At 34.0% G+C, this 23146-nt stretch overlaps 9 protein-coding genes across 9 annotated transcripts; 5 read left to right on the top strand and 4 right to left on the bottom strand.

Moving 5' to 3' along the window:
• Nucleotides 1-2327: 2327 nt before the first annotated feature.
• On the top strand, nt 2328-4098 carry OCT59_029510 (uncharacterized protein). The gene is made up of 2 exons (XM_025332197.2): nt 2328-2619; nt 2701-4098. Exons 1-2 carry the CDS (start codon nt 2372-2374, stop codon nt 4073-4075), a joined length of 1623 nt encoding a protein of 540 aa, XP_025175711.1. The 5' UTR covers nt 2328-2371; the 3' UTR covers nt 4076-4098.
• Nucleotides 4099-5647: 1549 nt separating this feature from the next.
• Nucleotides 5648-5960, top strand: OCT59_029509 (uncharacterized protein; the record flags this gene model as incomplete). The annotated part of the gene is made up of 2 exons (XM_025332198.2): nt 5648-5753; nt 5827-5960. 2 exons carry the CDS (start codon nt 5648-5650, stop codon nt 5958-5960), a joined length of 240 nt encoding a protein of 79 aa, XP_025175712.1.
• Nucleotides 5961-9014: 3054 nt separating this feature from the next.
• OCT59_029508 (uncharacterized protein) lies at nt 9015-9569 on the top strand (the record flags this gene model as incomplete). Its single annotated transcript, XM_025326527.2, has 1 exon — nt 9015-9569. The coding sequence occupies one exon, from the start codon at nt 9015-9017 to the stop codon at nt 9567-9569; it is 555 nt and encodes a 184-aa protein (XP_025175713.2).
• A 4140-nt stretch (nt 9570-13709) lies between these two features.
• Nucleotides 13710-14397, bottom strand: OCT59_029507 (uncharacterized protein; the record flags this gene model as incomplete). Its single annotated transcript, XM_066144393.1, has 2 exons — nt 13710-13720; nt 13785-14397. 2 exons carry the CDS (start codon nt 14395-14397, stop codon nt 13710-13712), a joined length of 624 nt encoding a protein of 207 aa, XP_065994737.1.
• A 261-nt stretch (nt 14398-14658) lies between these two features.
• Nucleotides 14659-15184, top strand: OCT59_029506 (uncharacterized protein; the record flags this gene model as incomplete). Its single annotated transcript, XM_066144384.1, has 2 exons — nt 14659-14835; nt 14906-15184. 2 exons carry the CDS (start codon nt 14659-14661, stop codon nt 15182-15184), a joined length of 456 nt encoding a protein of 151 aa, XP_065994736.1.
• A 55-nt stretch (nt 15185-15239) lies between these two features.
• On the bottom strand, nt 15240-16073 carry OCT59_029505 (uncharacterized protein; the record flags this gene model as incomplete). Its single annotated transcript, XM_066144377.1, has 2 exons — nt 15240-15806; nt 15942-16073. The coding sequence occupies 2 exons, from the start codon at nt 16071-16073 to the stop codon at nt 15240-15242; spliced, it is 699 nt and encodes a 232-aa protein (XP_065994735.1).
• A 601-nt stretch (nt 16074-16674) lies between these two features.
• Nucleotides 16675-17460, bottom strand: OCT59_029504 (uncharacterized protein; the record flags this gene model as incomplete). Its single annotated transcript, XM_066144368.1, has 2 exons — nt 16675-17210; nt 17283-17460. 2 exons carry the CDS (start codon nt 17458-17460, stop codon nt 16675-16677), a joined length of 714 nt encoding a protein of 237 aa, XP_065994734.1.
• A 1876-nt stretch (nt 17461-19336) lies between these two features.
• Nucleotides 19337-20126, top strand: OCT59_029503 (uncharacterized protein; the record flags this gene model as incomplete). The annotated part of the gene is made up of 2 exons (XM_066144359.1): nt 19337-20057; nt 20113-20126. 2 exons carry the CDS (start codon nt 19337-19339, stop codon nt 20124-20126), a joined length of 735 nt encoding a protein of 244 aa, XP_065994733.1.
• A 1933-nt stretch (nt 20127-22059) lies between these two features.
• OCT59_029502 (uncharacterized protein) lies at nt 22060-23138 on the bottom strand (the record flags this gene model as incomplete). Its single annotated transcript, XM_066144353.1, has 2 exons — nt 22060-22556; nt 22610-23138. 2 exons carry the CDS (start codon nt 23136-23138, stop codon nt 22060-22062), a joined length of 1026 nt encoding a protein of 341 aa, XP_065994732.1.
• Nucleotides 23139-23146: the final 8 nt, after the last annotated feature.

Raw genomic sequence — 23146 nt, 5'->3', positions numbered from 1 at the left:
TTCCGGATTTTGCGAGAACATTCCAAATAATTGTCTCCTTCACAGATTACCGTAAATCCCTCAACCTCACTTCTATTATCTTAAGTAGAGTTTCTTGGTAGAATTTAAAGAGAAGGAGACATTATTGTCCCGAGAAGGAGTTGAACCTGCTATTTAAGAAGGATTTAAAAGTTTATATAGTAAGTTAAAGAAAAGGATCACGAGATTCTGGTGCCCAGAATAATATCGTTATACCACGTTGTCCGTGATTTCCTTAATGGATGATGTTTTAATATTTAAAAAGATAAGCTAAAATTCTATTAGTAGTATGCAGGACGTTAGTCTCCATGCTATAAACCTAAGTGATCAACATTATCATCACGGCTTCGCCTTGATGATCAATGATATCTACGGTTTCCCGTGAAATAACTATTAGATATCATACTTTAGTTTTGTTGATGAGTGTGCATTCTTTGCCCGGCTGGTGAAGTCCAGCGGAACCATGATGTAAAATAGATATCTCCCTTGCTTTCCTTCTTTCTAACAGGCAGCTTTTCTTATTGATTTTCCTATCCCTCTGGCGACTGAAGGATGGCTCTCTCTACACGGAAGAAGCAGTCTCCGAGGTAATCGAAAGATTACAACAAGGATAATTTCAATAGTTACAGCCTTTTTACGTTTACAGATCATGCTGATTTTATTTGAACGATATTTTCATTACAATACTGATATTAATAATTTATTTGCGTACAATATTGATATCAATAGTGGCATTTGTATTGGTTATCGTCACGAAGTAACAACACCGTACAATATCCATAAAAGACTAAATTCGAAAAAATTCATTTATTTTTAATTGAATTAAAATACTTTTAAAATAAATTTGATTTTAACAATGAAATCTAATATTTCGAACTTGAAATTTTAAAAATTTAACGTTAAAATTGAACTTGGTATGAATAATCATGTTGAACATTCCACCGGATTATAATTCATTTTCGAAACGCCTTTATCCAAAGAATCTGGATATTTTATTCAAATACTAATAATTTGAAAATTCTTTTTAAAAATTATAATCTGTGAAGGAATTATTATAACTACTAATACATTATAATTGCAGCTTATGATTTTATAATTACAATTGTTGAATTACGATTACGATGAAAACGATTTAGTTTGGCGCTTTCCTGATGATTTCTTTGCAATTATTAAACAGAGACAATTTAAAAACTTTGAAAATAAATCAATGTTTTCTATAACTTAATGAATGAGAAACATTTCTAACATGTAATTATGGACTGAACGTAATTTAAGTTTGGAGAACCAATTTTAAATAAACTTGATTTGAGAAAAATGGATTTTAGGAAATTGAAAAAAACATTACGAATTGCATTCCCCGCACGATTACACAAAATTTCGAAACATATCCTTAGATGAGATTATGTATAAATTTATAATTGATAGGAAATCAATGCAGCATCAACCTTTTTAGTTCTCAATGGACTGAAGACAATAATATATAAATAGCTATTATTAGAAATTATGCATCGTGCAAACTACAAAGAATGTGATATATCACGCAAAAACTTTTATATCAGTAACTTATTTGAGGTCAATTGAAATCATACGACAATTACGACATGGTCATACCTAATAAATTTAACACAAGAAAATCCAAGGTATAAAGGGTAATTCACAACCAAAAAAAAAGCAACAAATAAATGAATTACGTCATACGTCAAAATACTAAGTAATACTGAAATAGCATTTTGGCTGCTAATCTCATTCATCATTGTCCTGAGATTAACCTTGGATATGGTACGTCATTCTCTAACTATTTTCATCGATATAAAGTAAGTTAATATATATTTTCTTTAAGTAATAATAATAGAGTAGGAGTCGTGAAATAAATTTTACCTTCAATTTCTCATATTATCGAGATGAAATTTTCCAGTATTCTCTTCTAGATTGCTCAAATTAATATGCGACTGAAAAAAGATTTATATTTTTGAGCCTTTGGCTTAAAAAAAAGAAAATAGAAATAGTGAGTCATTGATAAGTTTTATAAAAAGAAAATACCATATTAGTTTTAGGAAAAAAGTCTAAATTTAAGTAACGCCAATAAAATTTTTGCATTCAAGTTACAATTTAAGGTTCTCGTGATATCTAATGTTTTAGGAATAAGTCAATAGATAAACCTATAACCTTTCCCTTTTTTTGATAACGCCAGTCGGAACTTTATTCCGGCTAATGCTAAATCCATATTTGAAAAAATGTGTAATATACCTCATGATCAAAATAAATGATGATATATAAAATAAAGATGTTGATCATCCAAAAATTCTTGGCATTGCGAAGTTTTCTTTCTAAATAAAAAAAAATTCATTAAAAAATGGAATTTAATATTTCAACAGATTCATTTGTAAATTTAACATATTTATTAGATAAAAAAAATAATTATGATGTAAAAATTAAAGTTGGAAAGGAAAATGATATTGAAGAATTCCAAGCACATTCCAACGTATTATCTTCTAGATCAATTCATTTTCAATTAGCTTTATTAAATCAATTAAATGAATCCGGATTATTTATTTTAGAAGAACCAAATATTTCACCTTCAATATTTAAAATTCTTTTAAAGTAAGTATAAAATTATTAATAATTAATTATATTATTATTGAAATTTTCGATCTTATTAATAAAATTTCATAAAATTATTAGATATATTTATTCTGGAAAATTAACTTTAAATAAAAAAGTGAAATGCTTTTACGTTATAATCGCTGCTTATGAATTACAATTAAAAAATGTTGCAGAATATCTTGAAAAATATTTAAAAGAAAATGATTCAGCTTGGAAATTTCCTAAAGATTTCTTTATTATTAGTGAACAGAAACAACTTAAACGATTTGAAGAACAAGCATTAGAATTAGCATGTATAAATCCAAGAATTATATTTAAATCTAAAGATTTTCTACAACTTAATGAAAGATTTCTTATTCAATTATTAAAACGGGATGATCTTGAAATGAATGAAATAGAAATTTTAAATTATTTGATCAAATGGGGAATTGCAAACACAAATCCAACATTAAATAATGTTGAAAAAAGATTTTATTTTAAAGAACCGAATCTAAATATAAATACGAAAAAATGGACAGCAATTGATTTTATGAATATGGAAAAAACTTTACGAAATTGTATTCCTCATATTCGATTTTTTCAAATGTCACCAGAAAATTATAAATTATTTCAAGATAAATTTAAAAATATTCTTCCAATTGAACTTGATGAAGAAATCATGCAACATTTCAAAGAATATAATCCTTTAGTGAAACCTTCATCTAATAAAAATATATTACCACCAAGAAGTTCAGTTTATCAATTTGATTCTAATATCATTAATGCAAAAGATGCAGCATTGATTGCAAGTTGGATTGATGGAATTGATAATGGAAATAATAGAAAATTAAAAAAAAGATATCAATTTAAAAATATACCTTTCAAATTCGATTGTATTTATCGTGGTAGTATTGATGGATTTGATAATTATTATTATGAAAAAAATTTATTTAAATATAATCGAATTGTTGTTTTAATTAAAGTTCGTGATTCAGAAGAAATTATTGGTGTTTATAATCCATTTGGATGGGGTATTAATTATGGTTTATATTTACGTTTTAAATTATTTAAAGATGTCATTTCTCAATATTTTATTTTTTCTTTAACAAATAGAGCAAATCCTATTTTAAGTTATCATAAAAAGGGAATTATGTCAAAAATATCAAATGATGGATGTATTTTATTTGGTGATTCAGATTTATCAATTAATGGAAGTTATTGTACTAGTAAACAACATTCTTATAAGAAAAAAATAATTGATAAAGAATCATTTGAAATGGCTGAATTGGAAGTATTTCACGTTACAAATAAAACTATTTTTACGACACTTAGAAGGAATTTTCTCTTTATTATTAGTTTAATTATATTTTTGGATATTAGCATATATCTTATAGAAGCTATTATATTTTATTTTGTTTATAAAGCAAATGATTGGCCATGTACAAACCCGTTTAGATATTGCGATAGCAATTAATTTGAATTTGTTAAAATAAATGTAAAAATATAAGATATAAATAAATAAAATTCTTTTGTTCAATTAAATAAACTAATTTAGATTTCAACTTCTACAGTTCTATACATACAATACTCAACTTCATAAACAGTCCCAGTTTCCCCATCGACAACCCATGTCACCTCTCCAGTCCATGGTTTCGTTCTTGCCTCTTCTAAGGTATCCAAACGATAATATTTTCCCAACATTTTGTAAGGTCAAATTTCAGCAATCGGCCACCTGCTTGATATCATGTAACACTTGATCTCGGAAATACATACGATTTGCTACCATTTTGCTACTGTACATAGTGATTCTGACTAAAATAAGCTAGTTTTACAATTGTTAAATGCTATAAAGTTTAAATGATAATTTGTTATACAATTGTTAAAAGCTATAATTAAGTTCAAATGATAATTTGCTAAATTTAATCTTTTGTATACAATATGCAATCGATAACAATACATTCCAAAGTTGTTTTCATTACAGGATAATAACAAAATACAGAAATTTTTTTAAGTAAAAGTCTCTTTGTAATAAAATTAAATTTTTATTGTTAAATTTATCATTATGAACCCAAACTCCAATAAATGCTCATTTTCTAAAAAAAAACTCGGACATGTGATCTGTATGTAAACCTTAGTAAAACAATTCAAACAACGTTTGGTTTTTTGCTTTAATTATAATTCTGCTGAAACCCATCAACAAGAGATATTCGGGAGTAATTTGATCTGTAACTGATTTCAAGAATCATTTGGTGATAATTAGTATTATTTATTTCATGGGGAGTTGGGAATAATAGAGTTTTTTTCCCTTCGGGAAAAAAACCCTAATGTTCCCCTTCCCATGAAATAAATGGGTAATCCCCTGGAGCGTGTTACTCATTAAATATTAACATCTATATGAGGCCGGGAAATAAGTAAACGAAGATTCCCGGTCGTTTATAAACTCAGCTAATCACTCGCAATTTTTAAAAATTAGTATGAGGTGATCATGAGTGACACTTAGTGCGACACTGCGACAGGCTGGTCATTTATGATTTATTAATAAATAGTACCATATTTTTAAAAATCAATTGCTCGTTAAATTTACCTCATGAGATTAGTAACCAAAATATGACATTTAAAATTAAGTTTCAATTTTTTGTCCCTTTATAACCTTTATAAGCACTACCATAGTAAGTTTCAAGTTCATCATCGGCAATGTTATTGGACGGATTGACAAAATAATTGAATTTCTAAAAATGCGTTTATATTACACGTTTCTAACTTTCTATTATAAACATTAACTTCAAAAATAAAACTTCAGTTTAATATTGTTATTAACAATTATTATAAGTCATTTACTATTATTATAAGTTTAATATTGTTGTTATTTAACTACTTCGTCTTGTTATTATTTATCTTACGAATTTTGCCGCAGTTAGTCTTATAAATATGCTCCATTTTTCCATTTTACAAAAATTCCAAAAAAAAATTCATTTCCTATTCCAAAAAATAAAATCAAAATTTTTCAAAACAACGCAAATTACTTGTTAAAAATCTGATTCTCAGCATGAAGAATAATTTGCTTGTTATTACTTTATTATGCACACTTTTGTTGCTGGCAACAAATGTTTTAACATTACCAACAACTTCTTTAGTTGAGAATTCTGAACATGGTAAAGCTTTAATAATTGATAATATATTGTAGTTTGCAAAATTAATTAATTTTAATTTTATTTATATTTGCAGAAGGAGATAATACTACCCATGGTCTATATAAGAGGAAAAAGATATCAGATGATAATCTAAAATGTTGTACAAAATTCTTATTTATTGTAGTTAACCCGCCTTGTTCAGATAATTCTGATCAATGTATACCATGAGAATTCAATGAACAAAAATATTTAAATTCTTAAATTACAAAATTATATTAATTAATAATCTTATTTTATAATCTTTATCATAACCAGAATGTGCAACTTGCTATTTTTCATTTGTTTTTATTACTATTCTTCTTATTTGATTCAATTTTTGCAGTTCATTTTCACATGAAATATTCATGCAATTCTAGTCTCTTCAAATAAATCTGCAGTATAGGATTTTGACATTATTTTTTAAATATTCACTATAATACTTCACAATAATCTGATTATTTGTTTTTCAAAATTTTCAGATTTGGCAAAATACTAGTAGTTTTCAGCTTTTTCCAAAAATATTATATTTTAAGGTATTAATAGGTATTAATTAGTAGTTACCAAAATTACTTTCTATTTTATATTAATCTTCAGTTTGCTTTTCATTATATTTAGTAAAAACAAAAATTATATCTACTGTATAAAATACTTTTTTACCAAAAAATTTTAGGATTACATTAGTTGTCAAGGTAACTTTGATACTATTCCATTCTTAAAAAATAAATTTACAATAAATGAGCATATGGAATATACAGTTTGCTGTAAAGAATTACTAATAATATTAATTTATTTGTTTATTTATAATATACAAAATTGCTTTACTATTATACAATTTTTCATTATTTGATTTCTTATATTAAAAATAAAAGAATTGCATAAAATTTGTAATTTTTTTGATCAGAAAGTATTAGAAGAATAAAGAAGTAATATTATAAAATGGTATTAAATTTATTAAGAAAAATTTATTTCAATAAAAATAAAAAAGTGGTTATATCCTTTTTGTGATTTTTACAGAAAGCTAACCGATTATGACTAAATAATATATGAATATGCTAGAAAATCTTTAATTAATTATTTATTTTATTGATAGCATAAGAATTTATTAAACAAAAATTTATGAAACTTGATATATTAAGAAAAATATACTTTCTTTTGCTCAACTTCCTTTGCAAGTTTCACAGCTGATTCAAAAAATATATTAACTACACTAATATTTTTTTGGCTAAAAGAATGTAATTTAATAATTCAATTAGATCACTGATATATTTTGCTAAAGTGTAGTCCAGCTTTTTCATAAGTTTTTTTTTCATTAAGCTGAAGAAAATGATAATTGGTAATATTTTTGAATTTCATTACCTCAACTTCTTCTATATTTAAAGAACCTTATAAGAAATTAATGATGCTTTTAAACTTTAGAAATATCAGTTGAAGTAAAATTCCACTTACTTATATATGAAAAAAAGTATATAACTGAATTCTTTTTTAGAATTAGTAGACCTTCATTATAAAAATTTTTAATATTTTCACAAGTAAAGAGAGCCGTTTATGACTAAATAATACAATTATATTATTTAGTCATAAACGCTTATTATAGGTCATTTAGTAATAAAATAATCTAACTATAACTAAATAATCTAAGTATGACTATAAATAATCTAATTATAACTAAATAATCTAAGTATGACTATAAATAATCTAAATATAACTAAATAATTTAAATATATCTAAATAATCTAAAGTTAATAACCTAAATATGATTAAATACTCTAACTAAATAACCTGTTTGCGACAATTTCGTATACCTAGTTATTTTTCTTACTATATTCCTTCCCTTTGAATCCGCTTTTCTTTAGCTTTTTCCCATTTATTATTTGTGATCATGTGATTAAATATCCTAAATATTACTGTTACTAAATAATCGAAATGTACCTATTTTTGTTTGGTTCTATGCACCAATAATCGTTTTCTAATATAATTTATGTTATTGGAGTTCTATGGTTGATTAGTTGTTGAATTCTATGTTGGAGGTTCAGCCTGTCTGCAATTGTTTGGATTCCAAGTTTTATGATGAAGTTTTTACCATTCTGTGTCTCTTTGGTTACCTGTTAAGGATTCGAGGGTGCTTTCCTTCTCCACCTATTTTGTTATCCATCAAAATGCTAAAATATAGTAAAAAAATATCATAGTACGCGCAATAGGATCTGCGATTAATTTTGACACTACGCCTTAATTTCGGCCGATCTTTTGGGCACGCGATTTGAGTCCATCCAGCCTGCCACGACAGCGACCTGATAGCGACCTGGTAGTTACCTGTAACTGTCATAACTGTCGCGGAACGGTAGCTTTGCGCTTGACCAGCTGGATGCCTTGCTGTTATATCCAAGTATCTGGCGAAATTGCGAATAAGCCGGCCGGTACTGCGCCTTACTGCGCCGGTCACGTGATATCGTTCCGACGCCAGAACACCCTCCGTCGTATAACATATTGGTTAGTTTCAGCGGGTACTACGATGAAGATAACTCTAGCCAATTTTTGGTCACCCGATTTTGTGATCCATTTCTGGCACCATAAGAGCGTCATGGAAGTGCGAAGTCAAGTACCCCATACTACTGTTAGCCCATTTAGTTCCGTATGCCAGTTTGGATGCCGAGTTATTACGACCAAAGATCTGGCCGAATTTATTTACGGTTAATAGTACTGGCCGACATTATTGTTTATTTATGCGCCTTGAGTTACCGGGACGCTTTTAAATCCCGCTTTCATCCTTTCTCGCAACTTTCGAGGATCGTAGTCAGGGATATTTGACTACTGGGATATGCCAGCCGATTTTTATATAATAATTCCAAAGAAGGCTACCCGAATACACATACCCAGATACATACTAGTGATAGGGTAGGCAAGTGCCAATATTTATATAATAGATTACGCACTTACCTACCCTAAATGTCATTATTAAGAATATGTCCGTGGTTGGAGGTGCATTATGTACTATTATGGCCAGCGCGCATTTGTCTACTCTAGATGTCATATATGCTCGAGCACATACTTAGTGATAGGGTAGTCTTCTTCCAATATTTTATATAATGATTACGGAGAAGACTACCCTAAATACCACCTACTGAGAATCAATTTATCCGCGATTCTCTTGCCAATCTGCTATACATCTCTTTTTGCAACTACCAAAAAAATTAATTAAACATTTCCGAATTTTATAGAGATAGTATAACTTGTCGAACTAACATCATGCATACACCAACTATTTCCAACCAAACTGATCGCACTGGAACCGCCCCAGCCCTCCGCTACGACAGCGCTGGCCTTTTTGCTGGTATCCCATCATGTAATGATATTGTGGCAGAATTCGATAATGGGATGACCACTATACTTCAACAAAGCCTATCTGGCAAGCAACCCATACATTTCATGCCTACTGAAGTTAGTGATGATACTTCCGAATATGTAAATGGTATCTCTTCCTATATTTTGCGTATTACTGGTACTTTGATTAATGGACAAAAAGCAGTCGTAAAAATTACAGGCATTAAGCTCTTCTTTGATGTCGAAGTACCTGAAGAGATGCCACTATCTACATTTAAGACCAGATTAGTAAATATATTATCCAATACTCTCAAAGGTACATCAAAATTTGGGATCGAGAATATTAGTGCTTTCCCACTTCAAGGATATTATACAGAGAAAAAATCATATATACGTGTTATTACTTGGAATCAATTTGACCGGTATAATGCGTTAAAGGCAGTTCGTGAAGTCGGTATCGTACAGCTTCTGATGATCTAACCCCAATATATTATTACCGCAAAGTAGCCCGTGAAAAAGATTACCTCTTTCAAGTCAAAGCGAACGCTTAAGTAATTATTTCCACGAATATATTCAGGCGTACTTATCTCTTCCAAGTTTCTGTGAATAATTACAATCCAACAAGTGAGGACGATTATAATAATCCATTATTCTCCTTAGCTCTTTCACGGATCGAACTCTTGTTCTCACATGGGACATGAGAGACATATAGTTCGCTCGGACTAGGTAAATTCCCTACTGCTCAGAGCGATGAATCTAACGTATTTATGATCGGCATGTCAGTTCATTGGAAAGATGACCTAATCCATTAAAACGGATCTGTCTTGTTGATGTTGAAACCGCCCCAGACCCTCGCTGGACCACAATTATATGTGGGAATCAAGTAAATCTGTTAAAAGCCTTCGCCTTGTGTTGTAAACTACTAGCCCCGGATATACAAATAGGTTTTAACGATTCACAATATGACTGGAGATTTATTGTAGAGAAAGCGAAAAAGCTAGGGATTTTCGAATGGATGTTTAATCAAATGTCATTAAAGCCTTCAAGCCTCGAAAAAATTACAAAATGGCAATATCAGTATAATAAGATAAAAGTTAATGATAGGGATTTCCATTCGAAGCATCTTAAAATCCCCGGGTGCGTAGCTATTGATGTCCGACCATGTTTTATGAAATTCTATCCTAAGGCCGAAAAGAGCAGTTTAGCATATTACCTAAAGGAGTGTGAACTCGATAACAAGCTGGATATGCCTTTCCATCGTATGTTTAAGTATTATGAAAGGGCATTAAAAGAAACCAATGCTACAACGGCCGAGCAGATGCGCGAAGTAGCCGAATATTGTATTATCGATGCTATTAGCTGTCAGCGGTTAATGGTAAAGCGTAATGCAATTAACGAGTACAGGGAGGTGGCATCCGTAACCTTCATATCATTATATGATTCACATTATTTTGCAGTAGGAATGAAAGTGCGTAATCTTTTAAGTGCCGGTGCGTGGCAGGAAGGGATTTTAACTAGCACAATTCCATGTGAACAAACGGAAACAGGGAAGTACCCTGGAGCCTATGTTTTCCCACCGGTAAAGGGTCTCGAAAATAGACGACCTGTAACCGGCTTAGACTTTGTATCATTGTATCCAAGCCTTATCATGACATACAATCTCTCACCTGATAAAATCATTTTATCTCGAGAGCGTGCCGAATCTTTAAAGGAGAGTGGTAAAAAGCTTCATGAAATTAATTTCCAATTCAATGGTCGCGATGTTCTCACATGGTCTATAGAGCATGAAAACCAAGCCGAAATGAAAGGCCTTTATCCAAAAGTATTAGAGGAGTTGCTTATTAGACGAAATTCACTAAAAAGACGTCTTGCTCCATTAAAGGATAAAAAAGAAGAATTAGAAAAGGAGATTAGTTTGGCGGAAGCAAGGGGCGAGGACGTTACAGATGCTCTAAAATCTGAATACTCTTCAGTTTCCTTTATTGTCGCCTGTCTAGACGCAAAACAACTCACTTTAAAAGTGTATATGAATACGTTTTACGGTAAAGCCGGGAATAGTGGATCTCCTTTCTTCTTGCGAGCATTAGCAGGCGGGGTAACATCAGCTGGCCAGCGGAATATCAAGCTTATTGCCGACCTTGTCAGAAGTAAAGGGTTCGGTGTAAAATATGGGGACACTGATTCATTATACCTTGTTTGTCCAGAAGAATATTTCCGGGAGTGTGATGAGAAATACATTTCAGAAAAGATATCGAAGGAAAAGTACTGGGAGGGGATGGTGAGAATATCTATGGAGGCAATGAGCAAACTCCGAGGCGAAGTTAATGACTTTCTCAGGGAAGATAACGGATCCCCTTATCTCAAAATGGCATATGAGGAAGTCTTATTTCCGGTAGTATTTACTGGAAAGAAAAAATACTACGGCATCCCATTGCTTGTCTCAAGTAAGCCCAACTTTAATAATAAGCTTTTCATTCGAGGGGTTGAGATTGTAAAGCGGGGACAGTCTAAACACTTTCGTGAGGTGGGTAAGAAGGTCATGGATGAATCTATGAGGCTGGATAATGATAATACTCGCACCTTGCATCGGATTGTGGAGGACGTGCTCAAAGAGACCATAAATGATATTTTGCAGATAGATCTTAATGGAGTGATTAAAACTGCTGTGTGGAAGCCCAATAAAAATAACAAGAGTGTCCAGCGTTTCATTTCACGAATGCGAGATAGACACACCCGTGAAGAAGCGGATGCCAAACGGCTTATAAAAAAGGGCCTAACACCCGAGCCTTATCTTTATGAAATCCCAGAACCAGGCGAACGCTTTGAGTATATTGTAGTTGAGAATGATTCGTCGCAGAGGGTAGGAGATAAAATGGAGTATCCAGAGGTAGTGAGGCGATTAGGAAAAAAGATCGATATCAGTTATTATCTGAAAACCGTTGTTGGCCTCTGTGCGCGATTTATAAACTATGATGATAGACACCAGCCATCATCTGAAATTGTGCTGGGGGCCTTAAAAAAGTTAAAAGATGGTAATAAAGCAGGTGATAGTAAAGCGGATGATGGTGGGGTGGATGGAGACGATCTGGACGAAGACGAAGATGATGAAGACGAAATGGACGAAGATGAGGTATCAAAAATAAGAGATGCCTTAGCGCAGAAATCGGCTGAAAAGTGGATTAGGGGGTATATCAAAAGCCAACATGATGGTCCGAAAAAAGATAAAACCATCATATCTCATTTATGGGAAGGGGCACGCATTTACGCGAAAAAAATATTTGATACTACTTATGCCGACAAGGGAGAACACCTGACTAAGAATGCTTATTACCAATCATTCCTCAATGCTCTAGTTAAGCAAGAAGAATCCATCCGCTTAAAACTTTCATCATTGCTTAAAGAAATTTCCGAGGTTGATATAGAGTATAGAGAAAGTATATATAAATTAGTTACTAAGAAGCGGGCAAATGTCCCTTGAAACAATATTTAACGTAATCGTATTATTTGGATTTGTATTGTGTAAGCATTTACCTAGCAGATTTCCGAAACATATGGTACAAAGTGGTTGGCCTAGAAATCACACGCTACCGAATATTGTCGAAATTACAGGATAGCAAAAAAGATGATTCATCCGAATCAGATATAGACGAGATTATCGAATTATATGGATAAGTACTCTTAGCGGGATGTGGAAATTTCAGCTAAGAAATTTAGGCGTTAAGGTGCTTCGCATAATATTATTTATATATTTTTTCTCGTGCAATAATACTGGCTAACATCAATTCCTATAATCGATCTTCCGACCCTGAACATGAGAGATCCATCCCTCCGATCATACAGCCCGACCTCAGAAATGTCCGGAGATGATCATTAGTATTTTAATTTGGCAAAACCGTATCCTTGAGATACGATCAGCCGAAAAATCCACATATTTTAAAGATAAGCTTTATTGGTATAATAGCCGAACTACGTGACCAAGTTTCCCAGTACATAGGCTTCGAACCCAACAAAATCCATCTCCCGATCACAGAAGATGATAGATGGTTATTTTGCAAAATAATAGCGGATCAGGAAGGGATGAGAGATATCGTAATGGATGACTATCAATATTTACTACAACACGGTCATAATGGTAAGGGAGGTAACCGGATCTATATTGGATGGTTGTTTGCATGTACACTGACCCAAGCTAAAAAGATATTAATAAATCCGCCCGAAGATTTATCAAAAAAGGTATTAGCCCACATCCAAAGAAGATTCAGAGAAGTCCCGCTTGCGCCAGTACTTATACGGTAGTCGATTAGGTATTGAGATAATAAATATCCGGCCTATTTATATATTTTTCGTGTGTGAAGTATCGGTCACTTTCTTTCGGCTTGGCGCTCCACATATTCCATATTTTTTTCCCGATCACAAACCATATAATTGCAATCAGTAGTAAGGTAAGTATGGAATATATTAACATAGGCGACATTAAGGAGTCCGCAACAATAGGAATAGCCGGTAGTAGAGGTATTGATTGGGTCGATGATACCATTTCTGCGCCACCTGCGGAAATAATTTGGGATGAATCATTCATAGGCGGGGGTGGAGGGGATATTTCATTATTTTCCTTCAATTCTAACTGGTCTCTGAGGGACTTATTTTCTTCCATTAAATTTGATCGCGCCGAATACAAAGCATCTATTTCCCGACTGGTTATCTCATGTGTCGCTTCTATCCCTTTTTCCATACATTCTATTGTATATTCTTTTGAATTATGGTCCTCCTTCGCTCGTTCCAATTCAAGCCTGAGGGATTCTATTTCAGATGAGCTTATTTGGGCCGGCTCCCCTCCCGTTACATCCAAATCATGATATGTACGCTCTAGATCTATGTCCTCCAACTTACCTTCCAATTCACGTATTTTAGTTTCAAGAGAAAGAATCTGGACCTTGTCAACGGACGAAGCTTTCTGGGCCAAAGTTGCCTCTCTCTTCAGTGTTTTAATCGAAGATTTGAGCGATTTGACTTCGGCTTCAAGCTCACGTTGTCTCTCAGAATGAGACTTTCGTTCGGAAATAAGTTGGAATCCAACCTTAGTACTGGACGCAATTAACTGGCTAGCTTTATTTCCCATATCAGCATAGATTCGCTGGAACTCTTTTTCCCGCTCATTGTACTTATCTACCAGCTTTCCACTGAGATCGTTAATCTCAGAGTTAAATTCAGTAACAGATCTTATTTTTTTTTCGAGCTCTTGCTCATATACACTACCCAGCCGATGTCCTCTATCTTTTATATCTTTCAGTGTGTACACATTAGACATAATATTAGCATGGTTATATAATAGAAAAAAAATGCATGAATAAATTTCCGAGATAATAGACATAATCTGTTTATTCAGAATAATATAATCTTTCTAAATATCCTATTTATCCTATTTATCCTATACATCCGACCTATATATCCTATATATCCTGTATATCCTATTTATCCTATATATTCAGAATAATACATTCTTTCTATATATCTTATTTAATAAATTATTTCAGAACATTATATTAGATATAAAAAAAATATTGCTACTATGGTTAGGCAACGCATGAAATGTAATGCCCCTCCTTTTTCACTAGCCGATTACGATTATATTATGCAATGTGCTGAAAAAAGCCCTAGAACTGAAGTTTTAAAGGAATTAACAGATAAATATCACACATCACAAAAACGAATCTATCAGATCTGGAGAGGTGAAGAAAAAAATAGGGTTAGCGTGGAATCAACCAATTCATATACCAACAGCTTCACTTTCTAATATAAATGTTGTGGGTAGGCAGACCAAGCCAGAGATCCAAGGCCAAGATGTTTCTCCATTTACAGAACTGGAAAAACAAATACGTGATGCTAAGAAAGAGCCTAGCAAATCTATTGATCCAGTTTTGGAAGAAAGTGGAAAGGCGAAAAAGACTGGAGGGAAGAAATCGAAGTCCAAATCCGCCTCAGCAGAGCTAATTCCATCTCCCATTCAGACTCAACCGATCCCCATATCGCATGAGAAGATAGTTGAAAATAGCATAAAAACTATAACGAATATTAAGAATATAGTAGAAAAATAACTTGCTTATTCCTGTTTTTTTCTCATAAATTCGAAAAAATGATGATGAAGCTTTTTCACCTTTCCTGATCACCTATTTTCCACCCCGCAGTCCTTGGACGAGGGGCGAGAAGTTCACCATAGCGTGTCTGTAATCTTTCACAATACTCATTGATTTCTGCATTATACTTAAAAGTGCTATATAGCATTTTTTCGAGCTCCTCATAACTCACCTTTTTTTTAAATGTATCATCCTCGCCTGCCATTAAGGCGCTTTGCAAGTCCTGCGAGTCTTGAGAAACTTTGTCCAGAATCGATGAATCATCACATTCGGAAGTAGCGGTCGCACAATTCACCTCGAGCTTGTTCTTGACCTTATGCATAGTGACCGGAATAATATAATCTTTTCCATCGAAAGGAATCTTTAGCTCATCGGTTTTCCAGTCCATTGCGCAACCATATTTCTTTAAAAGACGATTAGAAAATATCAATGTCGGCTTGTGATAATCTACAACTACAAAATCTTCATGGATGGTGCACCCAGGAGGCAAAGTGATAGGCAGATTGCGGACAACACCAATAGTTTCAACTGGAACAGTAGATATACCGCTAAGGTCATATTTTTCAGATTTATCTATTTTAACCTTAATACGATCGACAATGTTTTTTGTTATAATCGGGGGTTGCTCCGCTCGAGTCAACAGTCATAGCTGGGATCTTTAGGCGACCGATTTTGCACTTTATAGTAGTGGTGCTTGTAGGTGGCTCCTTCTTTTGACGAAATTGATCTCCATAGGTTCATCCAAAGACTCCTCTTCATCTGAGTCAGGAGATATATTTTCAGCAAATGAGGGGGTATCTCTTTGAGGTTCTTTCTTCGGCTCCATAGGAGCCACTATCTGTTTGGACATAATGAAACTGGAATCTTGGAAAAAATGTGGGGGAAGATTAGTTTAAGCTCACTATCGAAGGACTTTACGAATAGTCTCCTCTAGTGGTATTTCTCTCAGCTTGGCACTAGACATCTCTTTAGAGGATAATTTCTCGGATTCACTCCCCTTCTTCACTTTTTTTTTGTCTTGGCAATATTAACAGTAATATCGCCTCCAGAATCGGAAGAATCGTCTGAACTTGAATCGAGAATCAGAACTATCGTTAGATGAGGTATTGGAAGAAGAATCTGAATCTGAATCTGGTTCTATAGCGAGATTAACCTTACCCTTTTTAGACTTCTTACTTTTCTTTTTCTTCTTTACAGAGCACTTACGAAGTAGTGTCCAAATCTACCGCACTTAAGAACATTTCTTAATGGCACTTTTAACGGCGGATTTGATAGCATTTATTGTGGCACTATTTAGTGTCATGCCAGCCATACTGTCAGTAATATCATCCACAGGATCATAATTATAATCATCGCTAGGGGCTACGCTACCTTCCCTCTTAATAGTTCACTTAAAAATCGTCTAATAATAAGGTCTTTCCCTCTCTTATTGGCCGATTTTTTACTATTATCTAGAGTCTTAGTTCTCCAGGCATAGTCTCTTGAAAGGATTTAGCTATGGCTTCTTGTAAATCAGCCTTAGTGATATTTTCCTGACCAGAAGAAGATACCGGTGATAGATTTGGCACCGATTGTTGTAACGCCTGAATCCTACTATTTACAATCCTATCAATATCTTCTGTAGTAATATTCTGGTGGGCAGGCGCTTTTGGTTTTGTCTTGATAATTGGCTGGTTATAAATATCCTCACCCAGAAGCAAATTATTCCTTTCTGTTTCAATCTCTTCCAGTGTCTCAATCAATTCATCATTTAAAGGTCTGTTTAAACCCAGTCGTTTCATTTCCAGCTTGTTTTCAGGAATGAAGCCACGTATAAATTGTATTCTTTTTTCACGATCAGATATTCGAGCCCAGCTAGCATATTTATTTATCTTTCTATAGTAATTTCTAACTGAATCAGATCCTTGAGTCAAAGTGCCAAAGATCAATTCCCTGTTGCTCTCGAACAACTGTAGGATAATTCCTTTTAAACCAATAGATGACCTGACTAATATTGATATCAGGAAGGACTATATGATTGTTATTATTTAAAGCTCCATTCGGGCATTGGTTGCTGTACCAGCATCGACGGGACACCCACCAGCAAGATACCAATCTTCATCTGCGTGAATATTATGTGCTGGGATAACTGTAGCGCCAGTAGCTCCAGCTGGCAATCCTGGTGGTGGAGTACCATCAGGCGCATTAATCATGGCGGCCGTTATGTTAGCATTATTTAGGGTCACTACGGCGGCCATATTTGCTAAAGCATTTTCACATCTTACATGATTCAATCGCCATTTTTTACCTTTAAGCTTATCTTCAGCCCAACGTGATGCCTCATCTGCATTGACAGGGCCAGAATAGGCTCAAAGTTTCTCTGTTTACCACCTGCATTAGCAGTAGTGATATTGGCCGCCGTAAGATAGAGTCTGTAATCTTTTATGAATTCATCTATATCTTCATCCGCTCTACCTGAGAATCTTTTTGGTGCATATCCTGCCATCCTTAAATGTGGAAGATTATTTTGTAATGCGAATATTTGTCCTTGCAAATTTAAATTATTCTGGCGTTCTGCTTGGGTCTTATTTTTCCATTTCTCATATCGCTCATATAACCTGTCTCGATTAAATTCTAACAGACCTATATCCCCTCTACTTAGCTGTAAGTGGTGGGCATTTCGCTGATACAATAATTGTAAGGCAAATTTTTCTTGTATCAGTACACCTATACGGGTTTGCTTTCTTACTATATTACCTATCATTCTATTTACCTGGTTTTGATGCATTGGTCCGCAACCGATGGAGATCACCAATAACATTAGCCATCCCACCTTCAGCAAGATCTCTTCGCGTAATAGCAAGATCTCGCTCACCTTCTGCATCATAGCGCCTTCTTTGCTCACGGACTAAATCCTGATGCAAATTATTCTCTTTTCGACGTATCTGCCTTGTCGCCCTTTTTATTTGGTCTATTAGAATATCTCTGCTCGTTGTCCTATTATTTAGATAACCATCTATAGTATTTGCTAGCTCTGTGATTGTGACCATATTATCATCCGAATTATACAAGTCCGGAGAATTACCTCTTTCCGGTGAATTTTTTCGTGATGAGATAGTCCTGATCCGGCATCGCAATTTCTTTACCTGCTCCTCGGAATCTACTAACGACTCTCTATACTAGAAATATGTTTTTCATTATCGAATATCCTTCTTAGCTTGATATAGTTGCTTTTTTAGGCTGGAGATTTCAGATTTTAGCTCTGCTATCTCCTCTTTCGAAGCATTCTCAAGACGTTCTATCTCACCGTTAAGAGTTTGGATTTCTTGTTCACAATGGACACATTCACGTTCCAGCTCCCTGATCTGCTTTTCATTTTGGCAGTTACTATCAACTTCTGCTTGCAATTCACTACGAAGATGGTAGTTCTCCTCCTCCAGCTCAGCTTTATATTCTTCACATGTTCTTCTCTGCCTTGGATGGGGCCTCCGAAATGCCATTCTTTTTTGTGATTATAAAAGAGAATCAGAATGAGCCAACCACAAATCTTGATAGACCCTATTGAGGCTCGGAGAATTGAAAAAAATATCATATTGCGTGGAATATATTATCGCCCAACTGGCTATTACTCTAATCCCAAATCGTTAAGAGATGCATGTAAAAAAGAGGGCACGCCAATTCCGCCTAAGTGAATGTAAAGATTTTTTAGAAAATCAGCAATCACACCAAATCTATATGCCCCCACCAAAACATATCCCTAGAGTCAGTTATGGGAAAATAACACGACCAAATTGTGTCCACCAGTGCGATATAATGTTCCTTACCCACGATTACTACAAAGGTAAGACCTATAAAGCGGTACTTAATATAATAGACTGCGCTTCCCGATATAAGGCTTCGGTTCCACTCACATCGAAGAAAAGTTCAGAAGTCGCTAAAGCATTTAAGAGAAAATATGGAGATCGAAATGACCCATTAACTTGGCCAAAACTTCTTCAATGTGATAATGGGCGAGAATGGATGGATGAGACCTCTAGGCTAATGCAAGAGCATAATGTCACTATTCGAGTGATTGGTCCATATTCCCATCGAGGTAATGGAATGGTGGAACGTTTCAATAAGACAGAAGGGGAAATGCTCTATAAAATTCAGTATGCTGTTGAGTCTATATCTTCTGATCCAAGATTAATAAGAACATGGGTTAGGCATTTGCCAAAGGTTGTCGATTACCTAAACAATTACCCCACACGCCTTATTAGAGCTCCGGGTACTTCAAAATGGGGATTAGCGCCTTCAGAAGCCATTTTATTGGAAGAGGTTGAATCTAAGCCATCAATATCATCAAAGCGACCTATTGGAAAAGATGAAATAACATTGAAGAAAGGTGATTCAGTTTGCTATCTTCTTGCAAATGCTGAATGGGAGGGAGGAATGGAGAATCAGAAAAGGGCTACAGATCCCACATACTCTCCTTCTATTCATAAAATCCGAAAAATTGTGGTCTCTAAAAAGGAGCCTGTCCTATATTATCTCGGAAGTGATGACGATGAATTTACTCCAAAGCGGGGATTTGTGCGAGAAGAACTCATGCATTTGTCTCGTGATCCTGAGCTCCCCCCTCAAAGAATATTATCTGTAAATTTCGTTTATGTCTCCCCTATCAATAGCGAGTTTGATCATGCTAAAGATTATGCCAGAAGACGTGGTGGTCAGTGTCTAGGAAGGACTGGTCAAATAAATGGTCATGATGTATATCTTTGGTCTTGCGAAAATGGTGTACACCAGTGGGAGTATCCATTAAAATATATCATGAAAAAATTCGAGTGGTGCCCTCTATGCCATCATACTCAAGAGCGTAAATGCCGATATATTTTTGAGGATCTACTAGGCAAGAAATTTCCACCATGTAGGGCTAAATTCTTAGATGGACTACACTTGGATGGATATAATGAGGAATTACGACTTGCTTTCGAATACCATGGCCCTCAACACTATCATCATAATAGCCTATATCATCGGGAGAATGAAACTTTAGAAATACAAAAGATTCGTGATCAAAAGAAGCGGGATATATGCAAGAAGCAAAATATATGCCTTATCGAAATTCCATACACTGCTGATCTCCTATCCCATATCAGGCATACTCTAATCGAGAAAGGGTTCTTACCAAAGCAATAAGTCGCATGATTTGGGAAACAATGTTCGGACATTTTATAGTATATAGTAATTCAGTGACCCATCACAATGAGAAGAATGGAATATTATATTTATCATCTCGATGAGGTTAAAAGTATGAAGAACACCAATCACCCTGCAAGTCCTGCATTTCCTTTTCGTCTGTTAATCTGCGGTGGATCTGATAGTGGAAAGACCAATATGATCCTTAATCTTCTTCTTGGTAATAAAATCCAGCGATTACATAAGAAAAGAAAAGGGGAAAGATATGTCAAGAATGATGATCTGGTCCTTATCGGGAAGCATATTCATGAACTGAAATGGGTATTGGTCAAAAACTGCTATAAGATATTTGCAAATGCTCCAGAAGCAACTCGGGAGAATGTTACATTTCGGGCCTTAAAGGCGAACGCTATTCCAGATGTAACTAAGTTTTCCTCGAGACAGAAATACAGTTGTTGTCTTTGAGGACCTTTGCGCTGAATCAAAAAAGATTCAGGATCAGATTGTCCCATATTTCATTAGCGGGCGACATCAAGGAATATCGAGCATATATGTGAGTCAGAAGTATACGCAAACTCCTAAAATAATCCGTGAAAATATTACGCATTTAGCCCTATGTCGAGGGAGTGGTAGTCGGGACGATATTAGTCGTATTGTGCACCAATACACAGATAATCCAAAAAAAACATCCAAAATTATTGACAAACATCTGCGGGATCGGAATTTCGTGGTCTTCGATTTTACTAGACCAGTAGATGATCCATTAGCGATTAGGCTAGGTTGGGATACGCCATTAATATTGAATGAGTAGAATCCGACTTCATAGATGCCAGCTCTTTTTCTGCCTCCTGTAACTGCAACTTCAGATCCTCAATTCTGCCTCGTAATTTCTTATTTGCATTAACCCGCTCCCTATATTCCTTTTCTATGTCATGCATAAATTTCTCAAAAGTTCGTCTATTATAATCGATCAGGTGCTGGGATAGTACTTTAAGCTCATTCATAACCTGGCGATTATTCTCTTCTTCATGATCATGCTTTAGTGTCTGGTTCGAAGAACCCCGCCAGGTGCTATCATCAGTTTGGGTTCCATTATCTGCAACGTATGTAGTTGATATTTCTTTGAATGGTAATAATGTTGGGCACTCTGGCCAACTTTGGGTTCGTCTCTGGCGCATTAATCTTTTCTGATATCTAATAGCTTCATGTTTTAAAAACGACTCTACAATTGGATTAATTTCACTGGCCTCTTTCTCAGATAATAGGTTACGCTTCCGTGATGTGAGACGAATCCATGCCTCATTTATTATGGAAGCTGGTAACTTAGCTAGCAATTCAGAATATGCTTGGTTAAATGCCATTATATATTTATACATGGCGCAAAAAAAATGGAATTCCATGAAATTTCAAAAAAAAATAGACCACTTTATTCTATCAGATTAGTACATGGAGGTATATTTGTGAAATAAATCACCAGGGCCAGTTTTATTATAATTCAAATAATAATAGTACACCTATGACCGAAGGCGCTTCGGGCTGGACAATATATTATTATTTTATTAAGACAATATTCAGAATCTGGGTCAAGGACTGATCTGGAAAATTCAGCAGGTGATACGATACATAGTGTTGACCAATTTTACTAGGCGATCATGTATACAAATTATATAGCTATCATATTATTTTAATAAAGAATCTATAGTCCAGAGAATTTGTTGCACATAGTCACAGTTATTGTTAAAATCTGAGAAATCTATAATAGTTAACCCTCTGTCGAAAGTAGTAATATAGGAAGATTTGAACATGTCAATTTCTAGTGAATTACATGGATATAGTTTGCCTTCCTTTTTACATTTATATCGTGCATATTCTGAAATTTTAACAAAGTTTGTAACAATATTGTTATAATAGTCTTTAGTAGTATGGTAATGTCCAGGATTTGCTAGATATTTTAGCATAATAGTCCAATCACTATAACCAACGAATCTATAATTTTGCTGATACGATTTTATAAAAGTAACTATATATGCTACAGTATTTAGTCGAACATATAACTGGTATTTCTTCTTTTCTGCCCAGTCATGTGGAGTATAATGATAATACAAACTACGCAAACGAGGTTCATTCTGATGATGTGCAGGTACATCTCTGGCTAGAATTCTTTGACCAAAATAGTCTACATATTGATCATCAGGAATTCTTATATCACGAGGAGTTATACCTAAATACTTCTTCCGTCAGGAGTATTATCGTTTCTCACCATATTCCAAACTCGTTTTGCCCAAGTTTCAGGTCTCAACTTGAAAGCTCTCCAAGCCCGTTGGATAATTTTTGCATTATTAAATATATGATATGCAGTCTTTTTCCACAATTCATAGTCTGCATCACATCTAATTCTAAAACCCCGACTAGGAAAATCAGTAAATTTACCACAAATCTCATAAATTTCATCTTTACTTAATTCTAATGCTATTCTTCCTCCTTTTTTCTGAATAGGATTAGAATATGCAAGATGCTTTTTAGTGGATTTAGTAATGCATTCATTCAGATGATTATTCGCATATTCAATTGTATTTTCACGAATAGTTACTAAGGAGTCGCATATAGTGCAATAAATATAAACTGAGCGCTCTCCGACTCTAAATCTCCCATCCTTATATGATCTTTCAGTCATTTGGATAAAAGCATTCTTGGAGAAGTATTTTGGGTTATATTCAAGAAGTTTCTTAAAAGGATAACGAACACGAGAACACCACATTTCTGGTG

The sequence above is a fragment of the Rhizophagus irregularis genome, chromosome 9 (genome assembly GCF_026210795.1).
Source record: "Rhizophagus irregularis chromosome 9, complete sequence".
In the NCBI taxonomy this organism is placed as follows: Eukaryota; Fungi; Glomeromycota; class Glomeromycetes; order Glomerales; family Glomeraceae; genus Rhizophagus; species Rhizophagus irregularis.
Note: the sequence above shows the minus strand (reverse complement) of the source record. Positions and strands in the feature narration are given on the sequence as shown.